The following is a 25,699-nucleotide window of genomic DNA, read 5'->3' on the forward strand; positions in this document are numbered from 1 at the left end:
ACAGGCTCCTCTCTGCAGCCTCGGGAGCCCAGCTGGGAACCCGCGGTTACCCTGGCACCCCAGAGAGCCAGACCCAACGCCAGCAGCCACTGCTCTCACACTCCTATGGCGCCCAGCACCCCCCAGACCGTCCCTAGCCAGCCTGCAGCAGATGTGGAACCAGCCCAGCACCCCCCCACCCCAATGGCCTCCCTGCCCTCAGGACTCGCTGGTCTGGCCCTACGGCAAGGACTGAAGGCAACCCCACCAGGGTAGGGCTTGGGGTGTGCTGATAAAACCAACAGCTTCATGGATCAGCCCTTTTTCTCCAAATAAAGACGGACAGAGCTGTCACACAAGTGTCCAGGTGGTACCAACAGCAAACCCTGTGAGGCACCAGCACTGGCTGAGCTTCACGCCTGGACGCAGCCATGGATGCCCATGGTGTTGGCAGGCAGGAGCCAGGCACAGGGCTCCTCCAACCAGCAGCGGGGACCTCAGGGTCTGAGGGAGCCCATGGCCATGACCAGCAACTGTCAGTGACACCAGCCTGACCAATGCTTGATGCTGAAGGCAGTGACAGGAGCCCAACCTGGCTGGTCGCACAGACTGGCGTGGATCCATGGAGTGAGGGAACATATATTGCAGCAGCAGCATCTGGCTGTGGACCTCCTCAAATGGGGTCCCCAGGAAAAGAGGGAAGCCATCAAGAATGTCTTCAGGGACACAAGCCTGACAAGCAAATGTACTGGAGGCAAAACAAAGTTCCTCACCAATTAATGGGTCCTTGATGGGCCATCTCACCAGTTGCGGGTGCTGCAAAGTATCTCCACATCTGGGAGCCGAGCCTCCTAAGACACTCCCTGATTAAGGCTTTTATTACCTTGGGAGTAATGAAGCGGTGGCCACCCCACTGCTTGAACAGCATGTTGAAAGGCTGGCTGAAGCATTTGTAGGAGTTCAGCTGTGCTGCTAAGGCTGTGGCCACTGTTCACAGGACAGGAAAGTGCCTCACTGCCCAGTAGTGCCCTGGAGCCAGGTTCGGGTTTCCTTGGCTCCCCTCTTTTGTTTGCTAAAGCTCAGCTACAAAAGCTACTACTATAAACATGAAAACATTTTAAAAATAATCCACACCAGTGCATGCCAGACATTTCACAGCAAACCCAGAAGTGCTGCGTCGGTACCAGCTCTATATTTAGTGATGAGTACCGGAACTGGATTGGAAGAGCTCCGCTCTCCTCTTCCACCCAACCTACATTAGTACCACCCATCCCTCAGCTAGGAGGAACTCTTAAAACAATGAGATCGAACAATCGATGAATCTGCTTTGCTACAGCAGTTACTCCTTTCCTGTATGATCGCATGCTAATACCACCGTGTCTCCTGAGCCGAAACCCCAAGCTCCAAAAATACAGGACACTTTTGTTTTAGAGACTGGTCAAGGAAAGGAATAGCTCGTACAGCAAGTGCCAGACCCAGGTCCACTTTCCCTCCTTGCCAAACCAGATGGGGTTTGCATTTCAGGCAAAAGCTTCAAGTACAAGAGAAGCAGAAACGCAAATCTAGTAGCGCTGCCACCTTTGTGTCTCTGGCCTTTAAGAGAGACTGCCATTTAAGCCGCTGTGTTTCTGTGCTAAGAAACTCAGCACATTTCCACGAGAAGTCTGAGCTGTGAAACAACATTTTTGCTTTGCAAGTCAGTAGGCTGAGCTGGCCTTCAGTTATGCTTTAACCCCATCATGTACAGAAAGGCAGAAAAGCCAGAGCTTCTCCTTTTCTAGCCCAGCAGCAAAGGAGCCTGCCGTGGCTGGGCAGGGCTTGTTCCGGCAAGCTGCAGTCGCAGCCCTGCAGTGGGCTGGGACACCCAATGCCTGCATCAGCAGAGCCAAGTAAAACTAAAAATCACCCCGGAGAGGGATATGGAGGGCAGGGTGGGAGCAAGGATGCTGGCAAGAGCCTCCTGCACCCTGTCCCCGTGGCCAGGGACAAGACCACGCAATGGCAGCCTTTCTGCACAAGAGCTTCAGTCCACGCTGAAGGACTTTCAGGGAGTTCAGCAGTCCTGACGGGCTGGTGGATTTTCCCCTAACTTCTGACCCCACAAGAGGGCGGATGTTGAAATGATCACTTGCAGAGGGAAAAAAGGAATACCTTCTGGGGAGCTGCAGAAACATGGAGCGTTTGGCCTTTGCCAAACTGGGAGCTGCGTTTGCCAAGAACAGCCACAGCCACCTTCTGAGCAGCACAAAATACTAAGGGTCAGGTCTGTATGCCTGTGACACAGCTAAGCAATGCGCACTCTGGCGTAACAGAGCTGCTGGTGGCTCAATAGCTGCTCCACACAGATCTGGACCTGCTGTAGCAAAATCTGATGCTCATTTATTTCAAAGTCTATACACACTCGACTTGCCAACAAAGGCACAGGAGAGCTGCTCAGCATCTCCGTAACACCCGGCCAAAACAGTGAAAAATTGTGGGACACAAGAATCTGCAGGGGAGCCTGCTACCAGCAATATTGTCATTGGTGATACGGAGAAACAAAGAACATTTCTCTAGAGTCTGTCAATAGAGTCTGCAACACGCATTAACTTCATCTTGGGCATCTTCAGCCTCTATTGCCACAGTTTCGGTCGTGATTAGAAACTGGAGATTTTTAATGTAAATAATAAAATTTTACTATAAGACTATAGCTATAGCACCCTTATCCACTTCCTACAACACATCAGATTAGAAAGCTTCTAATGAATTTGAAGAAAGCGTAATTTTGACTAGAAGTAAAAGTTTAAGGAAACAATAAGCAAAAATATGCGTAGAGGTGAGTATAGTGTTCTGCTTCGTTCTTGATGGGGTTTAGGAGAGGTGCTGAAAAACCTGTGTAGAACAAGAAACTCGTGTTTCTACATAAAAATTATGTTCTTAAATTTAATAGGCTTTACCAAAAAATTTACTGCATTAGTTTGAAATATTAATAGAACGAATTAGTTATTATGGCAAGTAATTCCACAGAAGAATAAAGAATGAGAAAAAAAAGATCTCCAGAAGATCTCAGCAAGGTACAGCGTGATCCACTTTCCCTTAGGCTTCTGTCAGAACTTGCACGGCTAAGCCTCAGCTTCCTCAGCCAAAGGCAAACAGCTGCTTTCTCTTCATCTCCCAGCATAAGAGGGTATTCAGGGATAGTCTGGGGGTCAGGGCAGTGGCTGTACTATTACTTGTTGTTTTCTCTTCTCTTTCTCTCTCTCAAAGGTGTTGAGAGTTTAAAAACAGAAAAGTACCTGTAAACTAGCTGTAGTCTGCAGAATGCAGCTGACAGCGAAGCGTAATCCTTCCTCAGTTACTCGTACTTCACAGTCTCACAATTGTTTAAGCAGACTTTATTTAGAGAAAAAAAAAGTAGCAGATAAGTAAATACACAGAAGGGACTAATTTAACCAACCCCATGGATAAAAGTCTGGGTAGGGCAAGAAGTGTCATGGGAGTGTTTTAATCTGTCAGAAATGTGATGACTAAATGAGCAATTACTACTCTGAATATGTACCACCACTGGGCTCCTCCTACACTCGTTTAGGAGTATTTCTACATTTCTCATGCAACCTGCCTGTGTGACAAACCTGCGCGCACACACCCTGGACCCAATTAGTGTCAGGTTTACGAGCTGCTCAGCATGTGCCTCGTGTCTCTAAACCTCTCCTGGAAGCAATTTTCCCAGCGTACAAAGAATGAATCACCCTTCTCCTAACTCTCTCAGCAGATAGTTCCTAAATAAGGGCAAAATAAACATATGTAATACATGATACAGCATTCTAATGAATTAGATAATAGCCTCCCAGCAGAAGTAGATGCAGAGTATTAGCTGCTTCAAGTGTTCAACATTACATGTAATTAAATATGTCAGGGTATGTGAGACAAGGCACTTGAACAGGCACTTGCAGAAAACTAGTGAAACAGCCTGCTTCAAAAAAAACACCCAAACAACCTCAAGCAAACAAGCAAAAGAAAACAACTGGAAAAGAAGAAAATCAATGCACACCTACTACAGGAAGTATAAATTGCCTTCTCTATCTGCATCCCAGTGACTCCCAAAGCATCAGTACCTGAAGAAGAGAGGAGAGCAGAGGAACGGTACACAACTCTGCACACCCCCTCCTCGGGCACCAACTGCACCAGGGTGAAACCGTTTGCTTAATTTAATAAATGACTTAACATGACCACACCTTGTATAATCGATAGACACACGGTGCTGTTGGAATGTCCCTAGCAGTCTCCTATTGCTCTTCACACACATTTTCAAGTGACCAAACATCGTGCTTAGCCAGAGGCAATGCTTGCCAAGGAAAAGGAACTCTTACATCAGGATGTAACACAAATCCTACTGAAATGAAGCCAAACCCAGAACTGTATTTTAGCCCAGCAACTAAAAGGTTGGGTTACCTCTGAGCAGGCCGAGAAGGAGCTCAGGAGGCCACAGGAGCTGCGGTGCTTCCTTAGGTGACAATACTAAGGGCCAAAGGCAAGACACTGGCATAAGAAAGGCTTAATTATCTACCCAGGGGCAGCTGTAGTGAGAAGCACCAGTGTAGCTGGTGTTTGTTAGGTGCTGAGCTGGGCTTCCTTTTTCTGCTCTCCTGCACAGGAGAGGTCTGCCTCCCCCTTTCCTACTGTCTCGTTTCCTTCTGCTGAAGGCTGACTGGGTCAGAAACCATTGTCTGCTGGTGAAGGAGCAGCTCCCCAAACAGAAAACACTGAGGTGGCTTCAGTTTAATGTTGTGCTGAAGAAGTTACATGCACCAGAGGAGGATGAGAAGGGCTCAGAGGAGAGCACCAGAGAGTTTACCGCAGCTAAAGGACAAACAAAGCCAAACAGAGGGATGCTTTGTTTCAGGTTAGTCTAAGAAAGGCAGTGAGGATTACAAGGAAACAGTTTGTATCTCTTCCTCCTGCGAGAAGAGTGAGCATTAAACCCATAATCAAAGTAAATTGGTACCCTGAGTGGCCGAGAGCGTGTAGCAGCCCATACAGAGAGAGAGCCAGAGCACAGCCAGGCAGTGAGGACGTACAAGCGGTCGCTAGTATGTGAGAAGTTGCTGATGGACAACTCAAGGATCTGAAGGACCTCTGCCTTTCAGGACTGTCCATCCTGATCTCTGATATTTTCTGTTACCAGAACTCAAGAGGCCATTTATAAGAGTTACAGCTACCAAACCCGATTGCTGTGAAAAGGCAGAGAGCAACCCCCCAGTTTACCACCGTTCCCTCAGGCTAACTGGGGACTGGAGGCTGGATCCAGCCCAGGCTGCTCCCTGTTGCTTTCTAAGAGCAGACAATGCACTGCAAATGACACTTGACTGTGTAACAAATGGAGGATTTGCACCCACTCACTTATTATGTGCGTTGCTGGAAAAGCACACCTAATTCGATAAAAATCTAACTTCCAGCTATGAAATCCAGAGAAGTTTTGTACCTGGCAAAGGTGGAAATGCATGACGAGACTGGAGAGAGCCCTGGTCATAGTGAAAGCAAATGCTAGGCAGGGCAGGTTTGCTTAGGAAATACTAGTATTTTCTTTCTTCAACTGACATAGGTATTGGGATTCCTGGCTGATACTAAGCAGATAAGCTTGTGGGGAAGTTTGTGGGAGTTGAGCATGCCCAGGGGGCTGAGGGCTGGCCCGAGCAGGGTGGACCTCCTGGAAGTAAATGGCCAGCACTGCTCCTCACAGCCCGGCTGGCTCCTGGCAATCAGCACAGGCTGCTCCACCTCATTCAACCCAAGCACCTGCAGGAGATTGTGCTGTTTACAAGCTTATCACTTGTTCAGGGTGGTGTAGAGTCCTTTTCCCCAGAGGGGTAGCTGTGCCTCTTACCTACCCAGGAGCCCTCAGCACCTTTGTGTGCAGAGCAAACAGCAGAGGAGGATTTTGAACATGGCTCAGTCTGTCGTGCCTTGGTGAGCACATCAATAACGCAGAGATGGCTCTGGCTTTGTCTTTGCAGCACCCTCTCCGATTGCTGGAGGCAGGCATGATGGATGGTTTCCCTTCCCTGTCAGCACCCGGCTGCTCCACCACAGGACACCGCAGCTCTGGGACACAGGGAGGTGGGCAGTGGGCCTGCCTCGGGCACGATGGTGGGGGCCCTTCCTGGGCCCACAGCCCAGGAGGCTGGACCTGACCCCCTGTGCTGGCAATGTCCCCTTCCTGTTGAGAGTGTGGTACAAAAACTACCCGTCTCCTTGCTCGCTGCACAGGCCTTTCCCCTGTGCCTCCCTCCCTGAGCCTGGGTACGGTCGGGGCAGGAGGGCAGCGTGCCTGGGCCTCCAAACTGCCATCACAGCCTCCCCACTCGCCATTATGGGAGCCCAGTCTTTTCCCCTCAGAGAGGGATCCCCGTGCCCCTGACCTCCCCTTAGTGTCCCGGAGAGCCCAGACAAGCGGGCCCGGGCCTCCAGCCCAAGCAGGGGCTGTGCTGGAGCAGCCATGGGGAGGGCTGGCGGGTCCTGGCCGGTCGGGGCTGCTGAGGCCCATCGGTGCCTGAGGCAGGCTGGGAAGCTGCCCAGCTCCTCACCCCCACGCTGGTGGGATCGGCTCTCAGCCTTCCCTAGAGCTCAGGGACACGGAAAACACACACACAGCTCCTCCTGTCACGCCTGGAGCGGGACCGAGGGTGGCCAGAGGACGATGCAGAGCCACCGCCACTCTTGCTGTGAGTCAGGGGAGGCCACGTGAGGCCCCAGCGCCAGCCCCAACGCCTGCCCGCCCACCATGGCGTGCTGGGGCCAGCGCTGCGCACACCCTGCGCTGGGATCCCGACCCACCGCACAGCCCTCAGGTGAGCGCCGGGGAGGGGTTCGGGAGCTTCTTGTGACTGAGACTGAGGGCATTTCAGGGTTGTGTCCTGGCTCCTGGTACATGGCTGGTTGTTTATTGCTCCCCGAGGCATCAAGACACTGACAAGGGGTCATGGTGCTGTGGGGGCAAAGCACAGGCAGTGAGGACCTCCATGTCTTCCTGACTGGACTTCCACAACTTTTAAATATCTTTTTTTCTATAAATCCTAGTGGCAATCCCCCTATTTTCTGTGCCGAGGAAGATTTGTTTGCTTTAACTACTCAGACTACAAACGTGAACTCTTCTGGCTTCTGATGAGCTCATTTTCTTCCCTTCAGAGCTTTCCAACGACCGCACAGAGGAGCACACAGTGAGTAAGGAGAAATACAAACCAGGTAATTTCAAATGGTGTATATAAATGCATACAGGAGTGCTGCCATCATTTTACCAGTGTGGCTGGAAAACAGGCAGCAAACGGCCCCGGGTTTGTGGGTGTGGGGCTGGCAGCAGCACGGCCACCATGTCTGGGCTTGCAGTGAGAGCCGGGAGAGGGAGGAATAGCCGGTGCTGCGGCAAGGGGCAGACGGGCTGAGCCTGCTCCCTGCTCACACCCATGGGGACGGTCACACCGAGCCTGGGGAGCTGCCCTCCCCATGGTGACACACACTCGCTGGGTCTCTCCACCTGCCAGTGTTCAAGAATGTTGTAAAGAGTGAAAAGTCTTTGAGTTTTGCTGCTTCTCTGTTGCATTTCATCTATATTTGACAGCAGGAAGGCAAGCAGACGAATAGCAGAACTATCTCACAGGTGGCATTACCCGAGGAGACTAGAGAAGTCTGGTCTAGGAACGGTTTCAAACTTAGACGACGTGGATCAGTTTTTGTTGTCTTGCTGGAAGAAACGACCAGCTTTCACCACAGGCCTCCAGGACATCTTCCTGTGGAACCAACCACTAGGACCAGCCTAAGACTTGCAGGTGTGCTTTATGAAGCTGGGCTGGGTTGGTTTGAGAAAAGGGCAGCGAGTGACTTAATGTTTGAGTTTAAAATAAAAAATTTAGCAAGATTTGGTGTCAGCACATAACTTAAAAGGAAAGGTAAAAGTAGTTTCAAAGGAAAAAAGTTTAGGATTGCCTGTTTTTTGTCTTTAAGTCAAACCAAACCAACATTATTTTACTTCATTTACATGTTTTGCTATCCCTTTGAACAATTTCACTTGGATATATTTCAGCAGCTAAGCAAAAAGTTGTTGTGTATGGCAGTTATTAGCCTTACTTTCTAAACAACTAGGAGAAGTCTGGGTCTGCACAAAAATTTTATTCTAAGATGTTAAAAAGACCTCACTGCAATTAAGTTCTGATTTACTGTGGGGAAAGCAATATGAGGTCTGCTGTTCATGTCATTCCCCAATGAGCTCACAGCCAGGCTGAAATGCCAGTATATCATCATCCTTCTCTCATTATGGAGTATAATCAACTAAATCACTTTAAAAACATACAATAATTAAATGCCTATACTTACCCTTTGTTTAGATCTGATTTTCTTTCCAGAAGAGCCACAGGGGAATTAATTGTCCATAGCCTAAGAGAAATTAGGTACCCAACTTCCTTAACTGTGTAAAGCTTGGTGACTGACTGGGCTTACCTGTGCTGGAGGCACAGAAAGAGAGATGGGAGAAGATGCTGGCTGCTGCTGGATCCTTTTGTAGCATCCAAGTCTTATCAGAGCGGGATGTGTAAGTGCTTTACGCAAATGTGTCTCTCTTGCTGGTGCAGCTGAGCAGTCTGGTCATTTGGGCCAGTTTTAAGGTAAATTGTTCTGATACCAAATGAGGTGGATGGTGTCTCCTCTGCCTTCAGTGTTGCATCTGCTCTTTTTTTGTGCGTGGTGGGACAGATCTGCTGGTGCCTACCTGCTTGCTTTGTCTCTGGGATTATGCAAAGCTGGCATAAGGCAGCTGCTGCAGCAGGTTTGTGTCACAGGATGAGTGACACGAATGTGGCAATGAAATGTACCTCGAATGTGCCGATGAAAGTGGCCTCACTAGGTATTAGGAGCACCAAGGACAAACCTCCTCAATTTCACGCAACAGTAAAATCTTTGGATATTTTAATGAATATTTTTATGAAATTGAATTCATCAGAAAGGAAATTTTGCCATTTAAAGTAATTTTGTTCCTTTAGGCCTTGTATTTCAACTGTGCTGTCCACAGAGAGGTTGAAAGGATTTAACTTACAAAAGCAAACACTGTTGCAATGTTTAACCTAAGTAAATAGGAAGGCAATAAAGATACTCAAAAAGGCTGAAAACCACAGCTGGAGATATGAAACTGCACAGAAATTACATTTGTTATTGTGCAGTCCAGAATGAGTTTATGCAGGGTGTGGTATGCTGGGTGCCTGTATTTCAACATCAGCTGTTGCTTACCCGGGCAGAGAGGACAGATGCGTTTCCTGCATTCCCTATCGGGTGCTCACAGTCTCACGTTGCTGGCGACTGTCACACTGTGCTGCTGCCACAGCTACAGCGGCAAAGGCTGTAAGTCAGGCAAGGTTGGTGGGAGAAATAAAAACTTATTAGACTAACTGATAGGGTTCAAAGCTTGTTTGACCAAAAACTTGCCAGTTTTTCCAGGTGTATTGGGTGGTTAAATAAAAGGTATTATCTGCTATTGTTAAGTTATATTGTAAGAAAAAGTGTGGGTGTATAAACTGTTTTCCTATTGTGTCCTGCATAGCGGAAACTGTACTTCAGGCTCCCCAAAAATCTTCTTTTGCACCTCTCAATGCAAGAGTGCTTTAGCTGAAATGCTGCGTGAGGGAAGACGCAGGATGCCTGGGCCACAGTAGGTGGAGGCAACTGTCAGAACCACAGCCACCACAAAAAAATGCATTGTCAGAATAAAACAGCCTCAAAACAAAATTTCTGGGGTGATTTTAGTAAAACAAAATGAAAGATTGGATTTTGAGGATGTCAGAATTTGTTTTTGTAGTAAATACTAGTAAGAAATCTGGGATCGACACCTAAGAATTTTTAATTCCTAAACCTAAAGTTAGTGGAAATTTCCTCTACATGACAACATGGGAAGAACAGACATTGAAGTGTCAAAGTCTTCTGTGAGACAAGGATTCCAAATCTTGCGGGGCTCTCCTATGAACTGTTTCTACTATTCCCCCGGATTGGTACATTTTTTTAAGTATAAGGGTGTCAAAGATACAGAATAATCGTTCTGTTTGGAAGATGGAATGGAATGGAACAGGGCCTATTAAGTTGCTCACCTCTGTGGTAAATAGTTAATTAGACACCTTGGTAGTTGTAAAAAACCAACAATGTGAATGATCAAGTCGGACTTCTTTTTGTTTTACTCATGATGATCAGACTTTTGTTCTTTCTTAATAACCAAAGGCCAGCCCAGCAAGACTCACTCAGAGTTCTCGAGAATGGGTCCCAGGAGGGTAAATGAATCATGATGTGAAACTCCCATTGCAACAGAGAAGTGATTTCAAAACTAAAGTGCCTCAAGATAGATGCCATGTTTGCAGAACATCAAGTGTAAGACAGAAAGATAGAGAAAGTCAGACTGATCTGTTTCTAAATATGCTTTTTCTCCTCTTTTGAACAGGCCCAGCAATGGAGAACTTGAATGTCCCGTTCCCTGATCTTACTGAAGAACAGCAAGGTAAGGGCAGCACACAAAGATCAAAGCTTCAGCTCATTCACACTACACAACAGTGTTTGCTAGAGTGGTCATGAGTCAATGAAACTTGTTTCTGTCTCCTTGCTTGTAAAAGAGAGATCAGCAGTCAGTTCCCAGCTCTTCCACAAGCTTCTCATCAGGCCTTGGGCATGTGCTTGTGGGAATTTAGATGCATGAAGGAGATATTGCTGTGCATTTAAATGCTTAATGAGCTATCTCAATACCTTGGTATCCAGCCCTTTGTGTCTTCGTGCCTGTCTGTAAAATAGCATGGTCAGAATAGGCACCCGTTAAACAGCTAGAATACTCCCCCTGCTTCTCTAACTGAGACAATAGTATCACAAAGACATCAGTAATCTGTATTTCTCTGCTGATTTCTGGAAGACTGACTTGCTTTATACAGTACAGCTCTACTCTCTTTCCTATACGCTAACATGCTGATGTTGGGCAGCATGTTGGAATCTGATGCCTGTCACCACACCTACACGGAGCACCACAGGAACGCTACTGTGCAACCCACCTCTGCTGCTGCACAGGGATTTGCTTGTTTCTCTTCCCAGACGTTTTCCAGAGGGTTTTTACTGCTGATGCCAATTACTTGGAGCATCATGAGAAAACGAACCAGTCCTTCTGGGAGTCACTTGTAAAATATTTAGCCACCACTGACCCACCTATCCTGAAGGCTGAAGAAAAGAACAATGTAAGTTACTAAAGAAACATACATCCTTTGTAAGACATCATTATACAGATACTTCCGTACTTCTCTGATACACTTTGGGGAGAGAAAACATGCAGTCCAATTATCTGATATGCTGAAACATGTCTAAAACATGCTAAATGCTGTAAAAGGGCGCTTCGATAAATGAGACCCAGGCCCCTGTTTTTTGCTTCATTGTTCTCCATGTGCAAAAATAATTTGCTTTGTGTAAATTCCTCAGGATCAGTTCAGCTCACTGTTTTCTAGGCAGGACCATTGTTAGTGACATTTTGCTGTAAGATACCGCAGAGATTGCATATCTGTTTTCAGACCCTATAACTACATTTCTCCAGCTCTTTAAATAGTTAACTATTACACACCAGGTTTTTTTCCTCAGTTGACAGCTCTTCTCCGAGTTGCCGAATGGAGTTTACCTTCTCTTCCCATCATCGGCATTACTCTTTGTCCCTGATTTCCCCCTTGTACAGTAGGGCCAGGGGATTACACTTCCCACAGATGGGGTGAGATACATTCATTTGTATAGCAGGGTATGTTTTTACAGGCTACATTTTATTGGAAGGAGTATTTGCTATTTACTTACCTTTCTTTCAGCTCCTGAACAGCTGCAGGGTCCTGCCTGGAGGCTGTACAGCCTGCCTGAAAGCCATAGAGAAGAAAGGAGTCCGGGCGATGGCTGTTCTTTACCTCTTGCTGAAGACAACCAATCCAGCGGGATACAGGCAGCTGCCCAGCTCCAAGGGAAAGGGTCAGTCCTACCTGGCTGTTCTTCAGATATTTTCTTAAAACTACTTGCAGTGCCAGTGGGACTTGTCACCAGTTTGAAAAGTCCAATACATGCTTGGAAGTGATCATTAGTGAACAAGTAAAATATCTAGAAATACTGCTAGGTGTAGCTATAATGGGAGCCAAAGATTGTATTTTACTTTAGTTTGACGTGGCTTCTTCTGGGGAAAAAAAACGTTCGTTTGAGGAGAGAGGATGTCCTGGGATGATGATGCCAAAGAAATTTCTCCTACTTAAAGTGGTGCCCCAGTTTTTCCTGTCTAGCTGGATCGATGACACCTAGGACACTTTTTTGCATGGACTGTTACCCAGCCAGCCTGGAACTCTCTGAGCTCTCATAGTGGTAAAAAATCTGAGCTGAACTGCTGAAAATGTTTTTGCAAATGACCCTATCCACACATGTAGTAGTAACTAGGAGGAGTGGATAGAGGATGCCGCTCGGGGTGCTGAACCTGGCAGCAAAATGCAAATAGACTCCACTGCACTTCTCGTTTTCCCGGTTGTGCAATAGGAAACTGAATTTGAAGCTGTTAAGAGTCATGTGCAAGCCAGGAGCACTTCGCTGCCTGGCCCGGGAGTCAGCAGCCCGCTGTGATTTGGCCTGGCTGGCTTGGAGGGCTCTGCTTTTGTGCCACAAGAGGGTGCTGGCACCGCGGCGTGAGCACAGGCACCGCGGCAGAACTCGCGGGGTGATGGGGGAAGCCGCCCGGGGGAGGGTGAGCAGCTGCTCTCCAGCTAACGCGGCTTTCAGCTGCAGCTGCTGTTGCTTCAGGGAGTGGCAATGTTCACAGGGGCAGCATTATGGGTAAATTAAAGGCCAGAATTTGAAACTTTAGGCATCTACCATAACCATTGCAGGAAGTCTAAACAGCAGTGTACATGATGCTTTCATTTGTAACGCTTTGCACACTCCTTGTGTGCAAAAAACCACTGAAATAAGACTAAGGGTCTGATTTCCTGTCGGACAACCTTTAATAAAGCATTGTGAAATCTGTCATTGTAAAAGAGAAAATGTAAATAGTTGTTTCTAATATCTTTTTCTCTACATATAAAACAGATGAAAAATTGAAACTCCTGAAGAGATTGGAAAGGAATCTCATGCTTTCACAAGGGGAAAAAAATGATAAAAGCTCATCCCATGAGTCCACGGATGAAGATACACGAGGTAAAAAGGTTTTATTTTATTTTTCCCTGACACATAATTCAGTCTGATTGCATGTTCATAAGAGATTCACATAGGAGATTTGCAGTGCTGATGTAGTATGTGTTTAAAATAAGAGCTGTCTCGCTACACCCCTTTATACAAATTATTCCATCTTCAAAATTTGCTATTTTTTTTCTCCTATTCAGCCAGCTTTGAAGAGAGCTCAGAGGCAAAAGCAGTTAATAATGATCCTTGCATTTCAAAGCCTTGATTTTTACCTACATATCCCACAGCCATTATCATATTATGAGCAAACAATTACAGTGCTTTTGTTTCTGATACTGCTGGGACATTTTTCTTTTATCTGATAAAAAAACACTTTCTCTATGCAGACAGTGATGAGGAAGATTTAGGAAGACAGAAGACCGAAGGGCAATTACTTGGAGGTAGGACAAAGTGACAACAGTGTTGTTTTTTACTAGGGACAACCAACATAAATCCAAAAAAGGATAATTTCTGGCATTCTTTGGTTTGACTTCTGAACAAAGGTATATTAATGTGTGTAGACATAGGAAAAGGATGGGTCAGAATTTGGCTGTAGGAAAGGCATTTCCTACAATATGAAGCTCAAGTAATACTAACACTCAGCCATGCTCTGGGGTTAGAGTTGAACCAGGAGAACAGCAAAATCTACTGCGGTGGGAGAAGTCCTGCTGCCTGGGTCTGCACAGTTGCCACCAAAATGCAGCAAGAGCTTTGAAAACATGTCCCGCAGCCACTGTTTACAGGGTCTGCCGTCAGCCCTCAGCGCTGACCGGCGATCATCAGCAAGGACCACACCTTGAATCTTCTTCCCAAGGTTTTCCCTTTCCTTCCAAAGGAAAAATGGAAAATAAGTACAACGCAGATGAAGAAAATGTGCTGTGTCAACACACAAAGATAGCTATCAGCTTATGGTATAGAACCAGGGATGTAAAAATGTTAAGGCTTAAATCATTTAATTACTGTCTTAAAGTGATTGTGGCCCAGATGTAAGAGCAACTCATTTAAATTGACATTAGGAGAGGTAATTTGTCTCACAGGAAACCGATTCTACCTGACACCAGCTATTGTGAGAGATGAAATATGGGGGATTAATGATCCATTCATGTTTTCCACTTTCAAACTGCGTAACCCACAACAGAGCTGCCCTCCCTAATGCGTTAGAGTTGGTATCTACCTTGTCACTTTTACACAACCACACTCATTTCAATGGAGTTGTGTGGGCTAGGACTGGCGGCACGATATGCATGCTCATTATAGATATTAATCTATATCATCTTTGCATAATATTTTAGGCATACCAGCAGAGGTTGTTCCCTACAGAGATTCAGGTAAGTGCTCCCAGATAACCTTATCCTGCTAGAAGGAAAACTGTAACTGCAGTTTCTTCTTTCTGACACGTGTATATATTAAAAAATACCCCCCGGGCTGTAAATCCATTGCTTTCCAGTTAGCCTGGTGTTGGGCCTGGGCATGCTGCAGACATTCTGTGGCAAGCTTGTCATAGTGGCTGGCTGACAGCACCTGTACAAGGTGTTCTAGCAGATTAACCCATTTTTTTTTGTAGGCCTGCCAGGTTCTCACAAGATCAGCTCACAGCAGTTGTCATCCTTTTTTAGGGGAAAGCTAGCAATTCTATTGGGCAACTATTCAGTCTTTCCTAAGACAGGTAGGCAGTTTTCAGTGTTCCCTGCAGCCCTCTGTCTCCTGCTGAACAGGGACGCGAGATTGGGATGGAGCTGGAACCTGGTTTCTGCAGAACGGTGGTTCTCCACTCTGAACACCACCACCACTTAGCTCAGAGCACGGAGCATTCCCCAACAGAAGATGCCAGGCGAAAGCCAAATGACAAGAAACAGAGCAACGGTACCAGTGGAGAGGCTGGAACAGCCAGCAAGTCTAAAGGCAAATTTCCTTTTATCAGCGCCTGCTGAGCAGCAGCAGAACAGATGTAGAAATCCCAGAGCAGGAAATTTTCAGTGGCTTGATTGCGTTAGTGACCTCATGCCTCCTGCTCCCAGGCTAACGCCCCATTCATTAGTTGTGGGAGGCAGACGGCCCAGCAGAGTGGCCTTTTTGAGAGGACACCTGCTCAAGCACTGCTCTTCTGTGGAGCAGGGAATAGCTGCTGTGGCTTGGATTGGCCCAGCTGAGGACAGAGCTGGGAAGAAGACAGAAGTTGCAGCATAATCCCTAGGGGAGGTTTTTGAGTTGCCTATCCCCAAGGAGCTCCATAAAACAGCAGGGTAGAGGAATATATTGTAATACGATATTCTCCCCACATTGCCTGGTGCAGAAAGAGGATTACAGTACTTTTCCAGTTGGCATTTGGCCTCCCCACCTCTCACCATGGCCTCTGTCACTTCAATTCTGGATTACTTCAGTACACCAGACTGAGACACTGACAATATTTAGGCAGTGCAGGACACCGCGCCTGCTGCGTTGGGCAGGCTCAGGTGACACAGACGTGCAGCTCTTGCGATCCCAGCTCTGCTTGGTTCCAGCTTCAGTTCTAGCAACTGAGCATGAACACAGAGGCCATCAATCTCCTACTGCCCAGCTGTTTCAAAGAATCTGGAATAGTGATGGGAATAGTCAGCTTTATTGTTACCTGTTCTTGAGCTCTTTTAACTTCCTTCATTTCCTGGCACTTTTCAAGTACTGTTTTGTCTATACTAAGTCACCAAATAGGCAAATACTCACCATGCTTGCTGGTGCTGATAAGGGTGCGAAACAATATATTTGTATTTTTACCATCAGAAATAATAAAATTATGTTGCTTTTCAGAGATTACCAGAAGAGAAGAAGATTCCATTGCAGATGGTAAATACAAACAAGCAAACAGAAGTTTTTCTTACGGATGCTGACTTTCAGGACTGAGTTTTGCTTAGTGATGATAGCTATACCAGCTCTTTGAGATCTAGATATTTCCTAATCGAAAAGTAAAAGTTTGAGAATAGTTATTAAAATGCACTGTAATGCTTTAATAGAAGAAATACTATGCAAATCATTCCGTGATACAAATTTGCGGTGGGGCTACTGCATTCAGGAGGCAGAGTAATACAGGACAGACATTTGCCAAGTAGGAATTGATGTTCTGATAAATTCTACATCTATAGATCGTTCATACCACTTCACAGAGGAACAGTCATGAGTCAGACTAGTGCAATGCTACGTTAACATTAATAATCAAATAACTGAGTTTGTCGCCAAGCCAGAACTCAATGAATCCAGAATTCAAAAATTAAAAAATGTGACTCCAGTAGCAGGTGACCCTGAACAGACCTTCTTGGCAAAGTTTCGTTGCTCCGTGGTTCAAAAGCACAATAGCAGAAGGCTGTAGCTCATTTGGAGCACGTTTCCAGTACTCTCCTGTTACATCTTTAGAGAAAGTTAAATTCACGGCCAGGCAAAGTAAGTGAAATCAGCATTTCAAACTTGCAATGAATCAACTCCCAAAGCTTATGTGCCGCAGACTGCCTGGGGGGAATCTTCTCAAGCGACCAACAAAAAAAAAGGGAAAAAAACCTTCTGCTTTGAACACGTCATTGGAAATCTGGTAAAATATTCAGCTCTTTCTGACCTCTGACAATACAGTCGGAGAAAGAACAGAATTTGGCAGCTCTGCTCACAACTAATATAGAGCAAAATGCTCCTTATTTAAACCTCTAAAATTATCTAGCTTGTTCTTATGCTGTTCTTTCTATATATCAGTATAGCTATCTATAGGAGACTAATTGTCAGCTACAGTTCTTAATTTAGGAGGGGTGTGTGTGTGCAGAAATACTTCATCAGCAGGCTTCAGTAGATTGGTGGTACTCATACGCTTAGTAATGACGATGGTTATTGTGATGGGCTGTGATTGTGCAAAGCACCCGGGAATCAAACCGAAGCTCCCTTGTCCTGCTGCTTTACTCCCCCGCTGTAACTCTGAAACCATTGCTTGTCCCAGGCTAGTCAGAAAGACCCAGAGTGCTCTAAATCACTTCTGTACTGTTAAATGCAACCATCTGATAATCCTTTTTTTTTTTTTTTGTAAAAAAACCCTGCTCTTTTTGACATGATTTTAAAATTGCTAACTTGATCTTTCTGAAAGGCTTGCAGATCTTTCCTTTGAACAACATTTTACATATATTCTGCTCTGAGAATTGATTTCAAATACAAAAGGGAAATAAACTTAAAACTCCTTAATTTCAGAGTTCCGTGGCAATAAAAAATATTTCTTTTTTGTAGCCTATGACGACGAGAACACTCACCTCCATCAGTGTACGGTACGGTGGATGGGCATACGGAAGGATGGTAATTTTTTTAATTTTTTTTTTTTCTTTAAATTCAACTGATGTCAACCCTGTTGTACCTTAGTCCAAGAATAAGATCTCCAGCTCAGAAAAAATGGTTTGTTTTGTTTTGTTTTTTTTTCACATGAGCACTTAGTTGAAGTGCATCAAGGCTTCTTGATGAAAATTATCAAGGCTTCTCATAAAGACTTGTGTGCGTAAATGTTTTGCACTTGAGTCTAATGTATGAGACAGCTCGTGGAAAAGGACTTTATTTGCTGCGCAATGCACTGTACCTTAAGGCACGTTCATAAGGGCTGTGCCTGCAGTTGTGACCTAATTTTCCCTCTCTATTTCAGATGAATTCTTTCATTTTGTCATTCTTTGCTTTGCGATTGGAGCTTTACTAATTTGCTACTACTACTACAAAGGTAAGGCGAGACTTCGATAGATGGATAAATCATTGCACACTAGAAAAATGAACAAAGCCAAACATTTATTTTGTTGTCTCAGATTGGACTGTTTCTCTTGGGATCGGTTTAATCACCTTTGCTTCCCTGGAAACCACTGGGATATACTTTGGTCTAGGTAAGTGTATCTACAGCAGCCGGCTCTGTACCAACACGAAGGACACAAGGTCACAGAGTCATGAACTACGCGAGTCCATCAAACTGCTCGCGCTGAGATTCCTAACTCGTCACATCACTGTCCCGTAACGTCTCATTCACAATTACATAGCCTGGCAGGAGATAAACTGAAGGGAGAGGGCTGACTCATTTTTTGTTCTCCATGATCACAAGTCCCTGCGTCACCTCTTCCTGCAGCAATGGCTGAATGCTGAGTTGCCATGACAACGTACAATTTTAGCAGCAAGGCCGGCTTCCCAGATCCACTCTCTGAGGTGCTGCGCACTCGGGCTGCCGTTCATTCCCCTGGGACTGAGGCGGCTGAACACCCCGAGGAAGAGCTCTCAGCAGAACCTGGATCGCGGCACCAACTGGAAATATTTTTAAAAAAAAAAAAAAAAAAAAAAAAAAAGAGACTCTTGGCAATCTCTGGGGATGTCGTGGGAAAGGTGCAAGTTACGGCTTCCCAGCTGAGAACAGAATTCTCCTTTGTAATCTTGTGCTAAGGTGTTTGGTAGGTTGTGGATGGTTCTCTCAGGACCTTGTGACAGTTGTGACAGTGCCTTGTCACTGCTTTGTTATTAATGATATCACAAAGTGCTTGCTTAAACAGTAACCTTGGGTTCATTAATATTGCAAGTGTCAGCATTTGGGTTTTGCCATTTTTCTATTTTTTAATGTTTTCTGTTGCTGTCTAGCTTAACTTGAAAAAAATTGTTTGTTTTCACAATTAGTGTATCGACTTCGGAGCGTACTTGACAGCTTTGTTCCTCTGATTGACAAGTTCAGGCCAGCAGGTAATAGTGATCTTGCTGACTGCATTCCTGTGCCCTGCACCTTCCTGAGCCCTTCATTTTGGTCAAGTCTTAAGACCAGCTTATCTAAATTACAATTTCCAATCTTCTTTTCTTAATTAAAAAAAAAAAACAAACCAAAATAAATATTTTACTACAGTCTATTGCAGCTGCTTGGGTTTGAATATGAATTATTCTTGCCTCTTTCCATGTGGCAGAGCATTTTCACATTTTTAATACTCTGCCTTCTATGGGGTATTAAGTATTTCCTGACAATGCCTGAATAAGGATTCTTTAGCTCAATTAAAAACTCAGGGAATGGGGTAGGTTTCTCTTGTTGGGTCTTCAGAGAGACTCCAGGCTCACGTTTATCTATGTTCATGAACACAAAATACGAAGAATGTTGAAAAGCTGCATAGCTACGTGACAATTTGAACACAGTAGTCCTGACAGTTGTCTTTTTTTCATCTGCAGGTATGAGGAAAGCTGCCTAGGAGGAGTAACTCAGGAGAGTGCCACAAACCCCTGCGGTCTGAATATCTGGTGTTAAAAGAACTGCTTTATGAGGCAATCATAAAAACCTAATGGCTAGCGTGCAATATTGAAATGTTAAACCACAGAAAGAGATCATTCCCTCCCCTCAAAAATAAAGCTGGAACTGTGGTACAGGGTCCCATTCTTTCTTCTGAAGCAATTGGTGGCTCAGAAGAGCTCCAGATGCAGATTTATATTTAATGCCATTAAATATAAACACATTCTCCTTCCCTCCCCCGTGCAGCCACATTAGTCTGCCTACGGTGAATCAAAATCAACAAAATGACCGATATTATCCTCAGCTTGTTCTGGATTAGGCTCTGGATGTTTCAGTAGGAATCTTGGCAGCCACAGAGCCGCCTCCTCTTCCCCCCTTGTGATGCCGCAAAGCAGGCAAACACCAGCTGCTGGCTCGCGGCTGAGCCCCAACAGCGCCACAGCACTGGAGCAGATTAATCCGTTGTGGCAGAACTCGATATAGTGGGTGTATAATGATTTCACCCAGTGAAAGCTGGGTGAGATTTTTACACGCAGTGACATAATGGTGCAGTAATGAGATTATTAACAGCAGCAAATTTCATCTCTTCTTCTGAGGGGAAAAATAAAGTGCTTGATTTGACCCATCCCCCAACATGTTTTTTCTTCTTCAAGTAAAATAAAGTGCAACTTTGACGTTCCTTTCGTTTTATAGGAACATGTTACACGTTACATATGTAGGCTAGTGCAATCATAGGCAGACTGCTAAAAAAGGGAATACCTTTAGATTTTTAGTTAAAATGTAAGGTCTTCATACCCATAGAAGGATGATGGCACCAAGTTAGTCAGAAAGAGCTACAAAACATGAAATTGTAAGGAAATGTAGATCTAAAAGCCATTAGCCCAAACAGCCCGGAGTTTGAGAGAAGCAGTTTCAAGCCTTGCTAGGAAAATGAGAAAGCTTACTTTTTAGTTGTACTTGATTTTAAGCACCAGCGTTGCGTGTTCTTGTGTACTGTAGTGCCATTTGCACATCCAAAAATACCGGCGATTGCCCGCGGCCTGCACCACCGCAGCACAGCAGTCACCTAACATGTCAGGGTTAAATTAGGCAATAAGGATGAAAACAAGTTATTTTGTAATGTTTATAGTCTCATTTACATGTACTTTTTACATGTCTTTGTAGACATAGTCTGTCAGACCAAAATACTGTATATTTTGTGTTGTTGGTCTGCAAACAAAGTCTTGCTCAGGCCAGTTTTAGTTTCCTCTGCTGTATAACATCTTTCTGAAAGGTAATTTGTGGGATAATCAGGATGAGAAACATATTTTAGTACTAAACATGTTTTCAAATTTGGTACTCTGCAGTCAACAGAATGAATTTTTCATTTTATTTTTTCCTTAAACACAAGCTGCTTCAGGGTAAAATAAGCAAAACGTTTATGGATAGCAAACCATTTAAAACCCACCCAGTGGAAGCCACCCCGTGAGATAAACAGCTCCCCCAGCTCAGAGCAGCTCACGTGAGAAGAGTCGGTTCTAAGGAAAAAAGCAACTTACACCTTCAGCCGCTTCTTCTCGGGTATCTGGGAATTTCCTGCTCTTCTTTCAGATCCTTCTTCTTGAGTCCATCTCAGCATTTTAAACATTCCTGCCTCCTGCCCAACAGCAACGCTCTCATTCTGGCCTCATGTATCACCCTTGCGCAGCACTGGTCAGAAACTCAGAAACAGGATACAAGTTGCCATGAAGAGTTTCAACCTCCTTAAAAGAGCTTGTGCCCACCGGGCTACCGTTCTCCAAGTGCAGCATGGCCCATGGCTCATCGCTCACCCACAGCTCTGCTGGGCCTCCGCTGGTTCCCCAGGACCTGGTACATCTCCCGCCTCTTCAACATTATCCAGCCCACGGGCTGCTTCTTACTTGTGTTTGGTTTTAAATGGCTGGGGGGCAACGCAGAGAGGAGGAACTGAAGCAGAAGCACTGGCCACCCTCCTCCCGCAACACACGTTCCTGCTTTTCACTATCTGATGCCTACGATTTCAATCTTCAGCAGTAAGGTGGACCAAACATTGAACAAAAGTGACTCAATTCACTCTAGACTAGCATTTCCCTGCTGAAGCACAGCCCGCTCAGACCTCCAGTGAACACCCAGGCACTCCCACGCTACAGCTTGCAGCAGGGGAGGCGATTTGCAAAGCAAAGTGCTCCTGCTACACAACAGGCAAAGCGCTGCTGCCCACACAATGTTAAATAACCCAAAGGTTTTTCAATGACTGAAAACATTCAGGTGTTCCCTCACTGCACAAAACCCCAGAGAGAAAGAAAGAGATTAAAAACCAGAAGATTTTTAAGCTGGTATTTTTATTAGAACTCTCTACATAAAGCACCTTTGCCTGCCTTTAAACTTACAGTACTTCTCTGAACATTGCTTTTCTGTTACACAGCAGCAGATGCTTCAAACTACTCCGCGTTTCTTGATTTGGACCCTGCCATCTTAACAGCTTGCACAATGGCATCTTTATCGATGCCAAACATCCGCAGGAGCTCAGCTGGCTTCCCGCTGCGAGGTACATGAGATACAGCCAAGCGATGGACCGTGATTCCAGGCTCCCCCATGACTGCAGCGCACACTGCTTCTCCAATGCCTCCTACGGGAAGAGACAGACGTCTGTTTGCTTCAACAGGCAACATACAGATCGCATGCGTATCTGATCCAAAGGTGCATGCAAATTAAACCCTCAATTCACATGCTTATGAGAAACATCAGTCACAACATATGACTGAGGTGCCCATTTGTGAAATGAAAACAATTCCCTATTTCAAAGGCATTCTGAGGACAACCCGCCTGACATTTCTGAAGTACTTACAAATTGTCGGTAAGAGACAAACACCTCTAAAGGGCATAGAACTGTGCGGAAACCCTCAGCACGTCAGCATCAGCCACCGAGGGCCAGGTTTAAAAATATATCTAGGCTGAGACGTATTTGCAAGTGTATTTAATGCACTGAAAGTCCAAATTCCCACCAATCTGCCCAGCATTTAAGAGCTCCATCTTTTCACAATGCCTGTACACGCCGCTCGGCACCTCTCTGAGTTACGTAGTGTATTCACAACCTTCGCTTAGAGTTCAGCGCAGACTGAATCACCATCAGTCACAGGGACAAAGGATGCAACCGGGGACTGTGTGGTGGCAGGAGAGGCACTGGAAGCAGGAGTACTAGCGACGAAGAAAACCCAGGACTAGCGTCAAGAGCATGTGCTCCGAGACCTGGCAGGAGACACCTTGGTGCTGCATCCAGGCAGGGTGTATCCAGGGCGTTTCACAACCCCGGGCATGGTGTGATTTAATCAGTCAAATTTATCCTCTGGCCAGAGGCACCTCCATGGATGTGGGCGGTAAGATCAGCCTGATGTGGGCTTGCAATGCCTTCAGGCTTGTGATGCGTGTGCACCTGACCTTCCTTGATTGCATCACACAGAGAAAGCTGTGCCAGTGTAAACTGCGTGTTCATCACCTCAGAGTGGGATGGCTTTGCCATCTTGCAAATCTACAGTAAAATATTTGTCCATAGTTGAAAGATAAGCTAGAAAATTATGAGGCTCAGTGATGCCATCACCATCCACAGTCTGGAACAAAACTAGGGTATAACCAGCACTTATGGTGGTAATTAATATAATATAATATAATAAACTATAATATAAATACTATCTATTTATATATTTTATATATATATTATATGGTTATATAATGATATTATTATTATTAAATAATTGTTGATGTTGTTGTTGTTATCTTAACCCCCAAGTTTTCCTGCTTTTATTTTCCCTTTCCTCTTCCCCCTCTAGGACTGGGGGACACACATGTGTGCGAGCGGCTGTATGGTGTTCAGCTGCCCATTGGGGTCAACCTATATACTATATACATACATAAATCTACCAGCACTTATGGTAATACCAGCTCCCTCCAGATACCTGGCAAGAGTGATGCTCACCTTAAAGTAGGATAATATTCTCATAATATCTACTAATTTCTATTAGGAGAGATCTACAATATCTACTAATGCCATAGATCACAGCTGCCCCTCTGCTAATCTCTCCATCTCCCCCCCAGAGAGGCAAGCCTGACATGCGGGTCACAACAGCTGCTCTCTGTTTGCATACGGTCTCATCTTCAGGGGACGCGTTTGCACAGGCAAGCCCCTGCAAACCTGTGCAAACAAGGCATGTCAGAGAGCAAGCGGCAGCAGATTATGGAGTTAACTCCAGTTCGTGGCCAGTCACAAGTGGTGCTCCCCAGGGCTCAGCACTGGGGCCAGTTCTGTTTAATATCTTTATCAATGACCTAGACGAGGGGATTGAGTGCACCCTCGGTAAGCTTGCACATGACAGCAAGTTGGGCGGGAGTATTGACCTGCTTGAGGGTAGGAAGGCTCTGCAGAGGGATGTGGACAGGCTGGATCGATGGGCCAAGGCCAATGGTATGAGGTTCAACAAGGCCAAGTGCCGGGTCCTGCAAGGGCTTGTTGTGCCCCTACACTTGAACACTACAGGCATGGGGAAGAGTGGCTGGAGAGCTGCCTGGGGGAAAAGGACCTGGGGGTGTTGGTCGACAGCAGCTGAATATGAGCCAGCAGTGTGCCCAGCACCCCAGCCTGTATCAGGAATAGTGTGGCCAGCAGGACTAGGGAAGTGACCGTCCCCCCGTATTCGGCACTGGCGAGGCCCCACGTCCAATACTGTGTCTGGTTTTGGGGCCCTCACTACAAGAGAGACACTGAGGTGCTAGAGCACATCCAGAGAAGGGCAACGGAGCTGGTGAGGGGTCTGGAGCAGGAGTCTGGTGAGGAGCGGCTGAGGGAGCCGGGGATGTTCAGCCTGGAGAAGAGGAGGCTGAGGGGAGACCTTCTCGCTCTCTACAGCTCCCTGAAAGGAGCAACTGCTGTAAAGCCATTCTGAGACCACGCTGTGCAGAATTCACTGCATCGCAGCAGAAATTTACAGTTTCACTGGAAACAAATGAATCCAGACTTCACTTGGACCAAGCATACAGAAGGGCACACAAGGCCAAGTTAATCAGAAAGGCAGCCCTGATTAACCCACTATCTTAGGAAACTTTCAACCCTCAGTGTCATCTTTTAATTGTAACAATTAAAAAGGCTAAAACCTCTCTTTTGCTTTAACTGAACGACAGCATCAAGTCCCATACTTCTCTCTCAGGCCAGAAGAAGCTGTGAGCTTCCAGCCCCTGGGGAACAACTGTGCGGGCTGTGACCTCCTGGACCCAGCTCACCTTCATGGTAATGGTCCTCAACAGTGATGATTCTGCCTTTGGTCACTCTTGCATTTTCAAGTATTGTCTTCTTATCCAGGGGCTTTATGGTGAAGGGATCAATCACACGGATGAAGATTTTTTCTGCAGAAATAGAATGAAATTATTTGCAACATGAATTTGGAGAATGCAAGACAATGCAAGCAGTGCAGGCAGCACCCTGAGATCTTTTAGAGTTATTACGAAAACTGTGTACACTAACTCCCAGCTACCTGTACTTATGGCGTGTCTACCACAGAATCCAAACAACCCTAATTTTTGTACATACTCTTTCTTTGTGCAGTTTGTGAGACAGAAACATCCACCTATTCCACAGACAAAACTCTTGCGGCAGAAAAGCCTCGGATAAGTGACTCAAGGTCACTAGGAGTGCCTGTCAGCATAACAGTAATTTAGCTGGCCTTCCCACGGGCCAGAGCAGAATCTAGTCTAGAAATCCTTCTGATTCAGACCGTCAATCACAATTTCTTTCCCAGAACTTTATTTTACCTTTAACTTTATTGCCAATTCCAGCACAATCTCCTCCCGCTTTTTCAGTCTGTAGGCATTCTGAATTCTTCATTGCAGGCTGCCCACCTATCAGGTCTCCCTGTTTGAACTGTCCCAGCCCTGATCATGGCACCCTTAAATTTAGCATCAAAACCAAAATATGTCCTGTCATCACAAGACAGGCCCAGATTGGTTATTAAAGCTATGTACAAATGGCGATTGTTTATAAAGAATAGCAAATTACATGAGGTTTTGTCTGATCTTGGCTAGCCGAACACTGAGTCAACTCTTTATCGTACACAAAGAAGCCCTATGTTATGTTGACAGAAGGCTCTTTAGTGGCCAATATATTTTAGGTATTAGCCACTGCCTCTCACTAAGGGATTATCTCTCCATAGCTGTTTATTCAGACTTCAAGATCAGCAGAGTATCACAAAGCATGGTGAATGCAGAAAAATAACAACAGTTCTGAAAATGCAACTT

The 25,699-nt window shown here is 45.6% G+C and overlaps 2 protein-coding genes across 23 annotated transcripts in view; one reads left to right on the forward strand and one right to left on the reverse strand.

Moving 5' to 3' along the window:
* TMEM40 (transmembrane protein 40) overlaps window positions 1-20,123 on the forward strand; it is a 28,792-nt gene extending 8,669 nt beyond the window's left edge. For 12 of the 21 annotated variants that reach the window (XM_054216786.1, XM_054216789.1, XM_054216787.1 and 9 more), the window contains 15 exons: window positions 5-4,861; window positions 5,973-6,806; window positions 7,144-7,200; window positions 10,427-10,483; window positions 11,062-11,201; window positions 11,811-11,964; window positions 13,060-13,167; window positions 13,539-13,592; window positions 14,484-14,519; window positions 15,976-16,011; window positions 17,422-17,487; window positions 17,825-17,896; window positions 17,979-18,053; window positions 18,826-18,888; window positions 19,360-20,123. In XM_054216786.1, coding sequence (XP_054072761.1) covers window positions 6,740-6,806; window positions 7,144-7,200; window positions 10,427-10,483; window positions 11,062-11,201; window positions 11,811-11,964; window positions 13,060-13,167; window positions 13,539-13,592; window positions 14,484-14,519; window positions 15,976-16,011; window positions 17,422-17,487; window positions 17,825-17,896; window positions 17,979-18,053; window positions 18,826-18,888; window positions 19,360-19,379 — 1,005 coding nt within the window. In that variant the 5' untranslated portion in view covers window positions 5-4,861; window positions 5,973-6,739 and the 3' untranslated portion in view covers window positions 19,380-20,123. Of the gene's footprint in view, window positions 1-4; window positions 4,862-5,972; window positions 7,201-7,573; window positions 7,782-10,426; window positions 10,484-11,061; window positions 11,202-11,810; window positions 11,965-13,059; window positions 13,168-13,538; window positions 13,593-14,483; window positions 14,520-15,975; window positions 16,012-17,421; window positions 17,488-17,824; window positions 17,897-17,978; window positions 18,054-18,825; window positions 18,889-19,359 lie in introns of those variants that run through there. The other 9 variants (XM_054216800.1, XM_054216781.1, XM_054216799.1 and 6 more) reach the window with 9 other exon arrangements.
* Window positions 17,945-25,699, reverse strand: part of TKT (transketolase) — a 28,745-nt gene continuing 20,990 nt past the window's right edge. The window contains exons 13-16 of one of the 2 annotated variants that reach the window (XM_054216779.1): window positions 24,689-24,811; window positions 20,956-22,046; window positions 20,362-20,483; window positions 17,945-18,462 (exon numbers count right to left, since the gene is read on the reverse strand). In XM_054216779.1, the coding sequence (XP_054072754.1) occupies window positions 21,859-22,046; window positions 24,689-24,811 (311 nt within the window). In that variant the 3' untranslated portion in view covers window positions 17,945-18,462; window positions 20,362-20,483; window positions 20,956-21,858. The remainder of the gene's footprint in view (window positions 18,463-20,361; window positions 20,484-20,955; window positions 22,047-24,688; window positions 24,812-25,699) is intronic. The other variant, XM_054216780.1, reaches the window with a different exon arrangement.

The sequence above is a fragment of the Rissa tridactyla genome, chromosome 10 (genome assembly GCF_028500815.1).
Source record: "Rissa tridactyla isolate bRisTri1 chromosome 10, bRisTri1.patW.cur.20221130, whole genome shotgun sequence".
Lineage (NCBI taxonomy): Eukaryota > Metazoa > Chordata > Aves > Charadriiformes > Laridae > Rissa > Rissa tridactyla.